At 35.7% G+C, this 8026-nt stretch overlaps 2 protein-coding genes across 2 annotated transcripts; one reads left to right on the forward strand and one right to left on the reverse strand.

Moving 5' to 3' along the window:
• On the reverse strand, nucleotides 1–1069 carry LOC110604959 (pollen-specific protein C13). Its single transcript, XM_021743243.2, has 2 exons — nucleotides 716–1069; nucleotides 1–485 (listed from the first exon to the last, which is right to left on the reverse strand). Exons 1-2 carry the CDS (start codon nucleotides 867–869, stop codon nucleotides 160–162), a joined length of 480 nt encoding a protein of 159 aa, XP_021598935.1. The 5' UTR covers nucleotides 870–1069; the 3' UTR covers nucleotides 1–159.
• A 5506-nt stretch (nucleotides 1070–6575) lies between these two features.
• Nucleotides 6576–7685, forward strand: LOC110606164 (FCS-Like Zinc finger 5). The gene is made up of 2 exons (XM_021744930.2): nucleotides 6576–7036; nucleotides 7213–7685. The coding sequence occupies exons 1-2, from the start codon at nucleotides 6747–6749 to the stop codon at nucleotides 7373–7375; spliced, it is 453 nt and encodes a 150-aa protein (XP_021600622.1). The 5' UTR covers nucleotides 6576–6746; the 3' UTR covers nucleotides 7376–7685.
• Nucleotides 7686–8026: the final 341 nt, after the last annotated feature.

Genomic DNA, 8026 nt, shown 5'->3' on the forward strand with positions numbered 1-8026 from the left:
CACAACAAAACAAATCCAACCCGATATATCGTAAAAGTCCATTAACGAAAAAATTAACAGTCCTCTAAACAACATAAGAATCCGGAATATAATAATTATAGATAAATAACAGCAACGATTAATCAACTACGCTCATCACAGGAATTTCCAAAGAAAAATCTAATCTTCATACTCCTGGTATTGCCTGAGAAGCTCAGCACAACCAGATAGGGCCTCCTCCTTCGTGAAACCCATGGCATTGGCAAATCGTTTGTTTGATGCAAGGCCATTGTAATTGGTCAAGATAACACGGGCACGGTCACGCCCAGATGTTGGTGAGTTGCAGTCCTTGATGGGGCTGCTAACAACCATAGCATCGCAGAGCTGATCCTGATGATCCTCATCAACATAGATCTTATATGTTCCTGTTGAGTCGGTTGTTCCTTCCTTGCTGTACACAAGATCCATTGTCTTCCTGTTCTTGCATTCCAATCTAACCTTAGCACCTATACCAAACAACACAATAATCTCCAAATCATTTAACAATCTTCCACACAAAATCCGATCATATAATTTCTAGTAAAGCAAAGGAACATTGGAGTAGAAATTTCACTTCTAGTTCACTGTATAAGTAAAGAAATGTGAGCAGATCTAGCAATCAATCAGCGAATGTGGACATAAATATGTACAAATCGATGAAAATGAAAGAGATAAAGAGAAAGAGACGGAGTTATACCAGCGATATAGGTGGTTTTGGGGGTCTCAAATCCAGCACGGCAATTGTCACAGAACACACGGCCTTCTACCTCAAAAGGGTTTCTGGCGGGGCGAGCGGCGCTCACAAGTGCCGGAAGCACGCAGAGGGCGAGCAGCAACAATGATCGAGCCATTGGGTTTTGGATCAGAGAACTACAGAGACCAGGGATAGTTAAATAGAGATGGAGAGAGATATTCAAACGAAATAGAGCGGCGGAAATGGGAAAATGATGAAATGGACAATAAAGTAGAAGAAGATAAGAGTGAAGCGGAAGGAAAATCAATTAGCAACGTAAAGCTAATGCGGTGATGGCGCGTGGAGAAATGTTCTGGTGTATCCACGCGTCCTTTGAAACTATAGATTGAGTGGTAGTTTCGTCATTAAGGCCAAACTATTTAAGGGCTAGGGTTGGTCGTGGCGGATTGTGGTTGGAGGATGATTATAAAGGTCGAAATGGAGGGATGGGAACAATTGTATGAGAAAGAACGCGGTATTAAACTACTAATTGATCGCAGCTGGAGATGTCGGTGCTCACATGAAGGGCTTCGAGTGCTCTTTGATTGCCCTAGGCTAGGGAAGAAAAGTGTGGATCAGCTGTACTCCAGCCTATGGAGAGGAAACTGTATGTACATGCTGTCATCACTCATGTGCCCCGTTTGACTTGTAGATTCTCACTTGCGAGTTGCGACCAAGGTTATGTTTGGATCCGAAGAAAAGAAAATAGAGTACAAAAAGATATTTTGAAAATAAAATAAAAGTATTTTTCTCTTCTATTTTTTATATTTAAATTAAAAAAAACTAAAAGAAAAAGAAAATAATAGCACACAATAATAAAAATAAATTATTCATTTTTTTTATACATATAGTCTAGACTTATAAGAATAATGATTACGTTTAAAAAAATGTTCTCTTTCTAAATAAAATATCTAAGAAAAAAAACTAGGTTATATATATATATTAGGTATTATAATTATTGCTAATTATTTACTTCCGTCACCGAGTTGAGTTGGGCTGCAAAATCCCAACTTTCGGTTAATTACGGTCAGAAATAGAATGGGCTTAGTTGTTTTTTTTTTTTTTTTTGCGTAATGGGCTTAGGTTAGTGGTAAGGAACCATAACCTAACTAGGCTTGAACTCCGAATTAGCTGCGACTTTCCAATGCTTTGAATTAACGAACCTAACACAAGCTAAAATTGGGCTAAGATCGCCTAAACTTGGGCCTATTTACCCATTGAAACACTCTTCCAATCAGAAATTGATGGCAGGACACATTTCATCCACCTGGAAGGAATGATAAACAAGTTGACTTCTGCTAAGGCGATCGATTAAGCAAAAAGTAGAGCACTACAATAGAACAATTTTCTAACTTAGGCTAGCATTTGCTCTGTTTAATCCCAAAACCAACAAGATGATGATGGACTCCACTCGTTTATCAAAGTGGGGTTTCCACTTCCAACCATGTGATAGTTAGGAGTCGATTTCATCCATTGTATATGAATTTTAAGAATCCTAACAGTAAAATATCTAAACTTTAGCATTACACGATGCATAGTTTTAGCATTATCGATTTCTATCCCGTGAGCGAGTTAATCCCAAAGATCATATTCAAAGTGATTCATCTTTTTGCTTAGGGCCCATGGCTGTTAACTGTACTCTCAAGAACGTGAACCACCAATGGAGTCTAGAGCTAGCCTGGAGTGGATGATCAACCATGAACTCTATATTTGGATTAAAATTTGAGCCGAGTGGAGCTCATCAAAGATAAAGACTAGCACAGTAACTTCAAAAGAATGGGATTTGTTGGCTCAGAATTGGGAACCAAACATTTATTAATCTATAACATATTGTTAAAGTGAAGGTGTGTAGATGATATGGTGTAATCTTTTTACCCAAGAAATGGGATTGGAGAAACAGAAATAAGTGGAGTGCACTGGAGATGGAAGTGACAACGTCTAGCCTTTTTGCAGGCATCATTAGTTTTGTCCATGCTCTTCTTAGTGCCTAACTTCAATCATTATTACAATGCTAATTCTATTTTTATGACGCTGTTTTCACAGTGGTCCATGAATCAATTTCGACGTGAGGAACTCTCTCTCTCTCTCTCTAACCTCAGGAATTTTTTTTCTTCAACTACTGATTAGCTTCTGATGTTGGTGGTGGGGAGCATCCTCTTACTGTTTCGTGCTCACATATGAGTGTGTGGAGGGGAGGGAGAGTTAAGTAGCAATTAATAAGAAATATCTAAGGCTGAGGGATTAATAAGATGAGCTGTTGAGTAGTTGTAATGTGTGGGTTCCAGAAGTTTGGAAGGGGGTTGATGATGATTACGAAGGGAGGGGACCAGAATGAGTAAAAGTAATTGTTATGCCTATGGCCGTGCAATCATTGTCAATTGATGTGTTTCTCTTTGTGAGCATCAAACAAAGCTACACATATGAATAATTAACATCATAATGGCAACCCCTTTTCCCTTATTAACAAGATAGAAATAGCCAACTTCACGCTCAGTAACTCCATTTTCTACTTTGCCTAATTGCTCAATAAACATAACTTTGAACATGTTTATATACAACTATTTAAGTTTATTTATGAAAAAAAGAAGGCTAAAACAATTATTTCTGTGAGTTGGGTTGAGCTGAATATTGATGGGGCTTTTAGAGGTAATCCAAGTCGAACTGGGGACGGTGGAATTCTACGTGATGAGTTGGGAACATGGAGATGTTGGTTCATGATTAGGCTGACCTTCAAGCATTGTTGCATGATCATCTTTGTTTCTCTAATGTCTGAGTGTGTATGGACTTGTTGAGGCAGCCTTGGCAACTTATATTTGAAGCGTTGTTTTAGAAAAGTAATTAAATTGCTGACAGATTGGCAAATTTGACTATTGAGATATTGGCAAATTTGAACCTTTAATTTTTCTTTTTTTTTTTTTTTAAGTTGCAAACTTCAATTTAATTCAGTTGATCCAATCCGTTGCACTTTTTGGTATGGTGGGTATCAAATACTGATGGCATACAAAATTCTGCATCTTTAAAGAATATGTTGACGTTTGAATCCATCTAAAAACCAAATAAAACTATATGTGATTTTCGAAATCTTTAGTGCTGAGCTACCCAATCAAATTCCATGAGTGACTTGGTTAGCAGCTACCTCTTCTTTATTTTGTACAAATTGGTATTAAATTAGGTTTTCACATGCTTTCTGTCTATATATTAAAATTCTTAATCAAATAATTAACGTTAACCTAATCAAGTTGATGCACTTTGCAACTCCTAGATTGCATTGTGCTTTAAAAAATTAAAAAAACCTAGTTGAATTTCTTTTATTTCCTTTTCACGTCATCTTTCTGTTTTATTCTTCTCTTTCTTAGCTCACCATGAAAGGATTAGGAAAGTGCTTGGAAACTGTAGCAGATGTTGTAGTAAATTTATTAATTTATTTTTTTAAAATAAATGAAGATTTTAATTAGGTGATATTAAAGTACAGATACAGTAATAAATTATAAAAAAATTTGGGGATTTGATAGTAGTTATCCTTTTAATTATCACCAGCACTATCAATCAGAAGAAAATGGGGGAAACCTTGAAGCTATCAAAATCACAAGGAATAATTTCCTTGATATTTTCCAAATGCTCCTAATTTGATTCCTATCTTCAACACCAGATGTTATAATTCTAAATTTCGATCCATTTTGCACTATAATAAAAGTCATATCTATGCAAATAATTTTTTGCTTTATTTAATAGCATCTTCTGCATATCTTAAAAAGAAGCAAAATGTAACTTGAGATTTTAATTATATACATCTTGTGATAAAGAGATGGGTAACATATTCAACTTTCCACTTCACTATCCATATTCTTATCCATAATTATTGTGGAAGGAGTATTATAATTTTTGACAGTTTAATTCTCATAAATAATATAAATTTTTATTAAAAATACTTTATTTATATGAGCTCTTTCTTAAATACATAAATAAAAATTTAATTTTTATTTTAAATTCTAATGTTCTTTAATTTTTTTTTTACTTAATATTTCAAATTTTAAGTTGGGTACATTAATTAAAATGATAGGATAACGTGAGCATGATTTATTAAGTTTTTTTTTTTTAATTTATTAATAAAATAATTTGATTTCAAAAAAAAAAAAAAAGCTCTCAAATTCATATGCATAAGAATTATAATTATGTAACTAGTTGAGTTAATATATATATGCAGACACATGAACATGGGAGGGCTCATCTCAACCCCTCAAAATAATTGATGGACACATAGCATTTGCTAGCTACAGAAAATGACTACAAATATCTATATATGTGTCATGCCATCATTCACCCCACTAATATTTAGGATCTTTAATTAGCTGGACATTCAAGTTTTAAGCCTATAAAATTCTATTATTTTTTATAGCATTATAAATTTTTGAATAATTTTCATTCATGCTAACTGAATTTAAATTAAATTATTGTTTCATTACAGTTACTAAATTTCAAATTATTTCATAAAAATTATCAACATTTAAATACTTATTTGAAATAGTCATTCGGATGGTAAAAGTAACTAAAATTCAATAACCGTGAGTGAAAAATTATATAGCCACATCTGCTCTATACTCTATCGCTGATTATTTAAAAAAATGATGATCAGAGAGTTTCTATTTAATCTGACTATCCAAATTCCTCGTTAGGACTCATTTTTTTTATGAGTCGACGTCATCTTTACCTTTCCCATTCTTCAACTATGGAAATGTCAATTCTCCTTTCCCGACTCCTTAACGGTAATCTACCATTATCTTCCATCAGATAAGCCGAACTCTAATCTGGACTTACCTGTGGATGCCTTCTCCTACGATCATTTTCGCATGTATGAGTTCAAGGTAAGATGTTGCATACATGGGAGGTCACATGGCTGGACAGAATGTTTATGTGTTCATCCTAAGAAGAAGGCTCGTTGCCGAGATCCTCACAAGTATCATTACATCAGTACAACCTGCTCGGACTTTCGTAAGGGTGAGTGCAAGAAAGGGCAGATGCAACTGCACTTGCAACAATGACGAAGGAGACAAAGGAGGAAGCTATTGCTTTAATACGAGAGAAATTGTGGACTATCCATCGACAGACGACAGAGTACTCTTCTCGACGATCGACAGTCATGATTTTCTGTGCTTCACCGATACCATCACTCGTGGACTCCATAGTCAGGTCCTCTATCAAGATTGAAGACAATGATGATGAAGTGACAGGCGACGAGTGGTCTGTAAGAGTAGATATAACTGCACGTATGCATTTCATCAAAAAATTAATTCCGAATTATTGTTTTAAATAAATTAAAATTCAGTTTACTACCGTAAAATAGTGATTTAAGTTTAATTACACTCTTAAATTCAAATGTATGAAAATTAAAATTTAATTAAAATTTTCTCTAATTAAATATTAATTTTAAAATATAAAATTAAAAGCTGACATACTCACACTATTTGCGTCAAATTTTATTGTAAAAATGGGCAAGCACGAGAAGGACTGGCACAAATGAACATGGAGCAATATGCATGGTGAGGTGATGGAGATATTAAACAAATAAAAATTGCTCCAATTAACTCTAAAGACTCCCCAACTCTACCATCCCCAGGGGCAATATAAAAATCTTATTTCATTGACGTGGTAGCATTTGAGTGGCAATTGAAGCTCACTAGATTTTGACTGCTGTCACCCACTGTAGAAAAGAGAGTATCCAAAGCTCTCCCCTCATCAACTAAAAAGAAAATAAATTAATACAAAATTTTTTGACGTGGATATGCCTTATTATAAAAACATAAAAAGCTGGCAATTATATCAACGGCTAAGATTCACTCCTCGGTTTCTGGCTCTTCCTTTATTTTCCCAATCTCCATTTCTCCTTCACTTCTCTACCCACCTCCTCTCGCTCTCTCAAATTTCCCCTTCCTCCGGGAAGAAGAAGAACAAAAGGAAGGCGTGGCTGCTGCTGCTGTAAAGGAAGAGCTGCTTAAAGATGTTGTTGGGGAAGAGACCTAGGGGTCCAATGAAGAGAACAACAAGTATGTCAGAGATCACCTTTGATTTAGACTCTGAATCAGCTCCACCGTCGTCTGATCCGCACATCGCCCATAAACAGATGGCGGGTTTTGGTGCCCAGCTAGATCAACGGTTCTTGGTTGCCACCGTATCACCCAGAACCCATAGAAGGGCTTCCGCTGATTTCTTGGAGACTGCTCACTTCCTGAGGGCTTGCACCCTCTGCAAGCGCCGCTTGGTCCCTGGCCGTGACATCTACATGTACAGGTACCTAAACTTCATCAATATCAATTTCAAGCTCTTTAAACTTAGTTCTTTTTCTTATTAACTTGGTGGGATTATTAGATACCACACAAAATAATGCTTTTTTTTTTTTTTTTCTCTCCTCCGTAATCTCTGAGTCTTTCATGTGCTAAATTTGTTTTAATTGTTGTTTGGCTTAGGGGGGATAGTGCTTTCTGCAGTCTAGAGTGTAGGCAACAGCAAATGAACCAAGATGAGAGGAAAGAGAAGTGCTCATTATTAGCGTCGAAGAAAGAAGTTGTTGCAACCTCCACCACCGCACCAGAAGTCTCCACTAAAGGCGAGACAGTTGCCGCTTTATAGAGTCACCAGTAACCAGCCCAGAGTGGAAAATGATTTCACCCGCTTAATTCTATAAATATATATAATTTGAAGTTGTAGAATTATATATATGTATATGCAAGTGGGTTTGCTTCTGCTAGCTTTTGTATGCAAATCAATGGGCAATTTTTGAAGCTGTTATTTTATGTGGATCCACGACTTAAGCAAAGCAGCTCCAATCTGTAGTTCTTCCTAGTGGTTTTTTTTTTTTTTTCAAAAAAAAAAAGTTATCGTCTTGTTTTCATCTTGTAAGGGAAGAAAATTACAGATTTACAAGATTTGTTTTTCTCAATTATTGCTGTTGCTGTTAGTGAATGGTGGATCATATATTGGTGAGAGAATTGATGGGTTCTTGGGTTGAGGTTTGAGTGGAATGGTATTGATTTTGAAGAAGATTCCCATCGTTTTCATTGCCTGCCTTTCGGTTTTGATGCATCAAACCCTTGCACAAAACAGGTGTTAGAATTGAAAGAACCAGAAAATCCTCTTCCCTCCCCCTTTTCTTCTCGACAAAAATCCATAACTCTCCTTTGTGATGCAATTTGACAGTAGATAATTTTTGCAAATATTCTCACGGTACATTTTTTTCATAGTTTTGGCTGTGGAAGCACCGTGCATCAATTGGAGTTTGAT

The sequence above is a fragment of the Manihot esculenta genome, chromosome 2 (genome assembly GCF_001659605.2).
Source record: "Manihot esculenta cultivar AM560-2 chromosome 2, M.esculenta_v8, whole genome shotgun sequence".
Taxonomy (NCBI): Eukaryota; Viridiplantae; Streptophyta; class Magnoliopsida; order Malpighiales; family Euphorbiaceae; genus Manihot; species Manihot esculenta.

Bases quoted from the DNA above. Each gene is read 5' to 3' on its own strand.
- LOC110606164 (XM_021744930.2), top strand. From the start codon at position 6,747: ATGTTGTTGGGGAAGAGACCTAGGGGTCCAATGAAGAGAACAACAAGT. The intron at 7,037-7,212 runs GTACCTAAACTT...TGTTTGGCTTAG, and splicing joins CGTGACATCTACATGTACAG to GGGGGATAGTGCTTTCTGCA.
- LOC110604959 (XM_021743243.2), bottom strand. From the start codon at position 869: ATGGCTCGATCATTGTTGCTGCTCGCCCTCTGCGTGCTTCCGGCACTT. The intron at 486-715 runs GTATAACTCCGT...TGTTTGGTATAG, and splicing joins CAAAACCACCTATATCGCTG to GTGCTAAGGTTAGATTGGAA.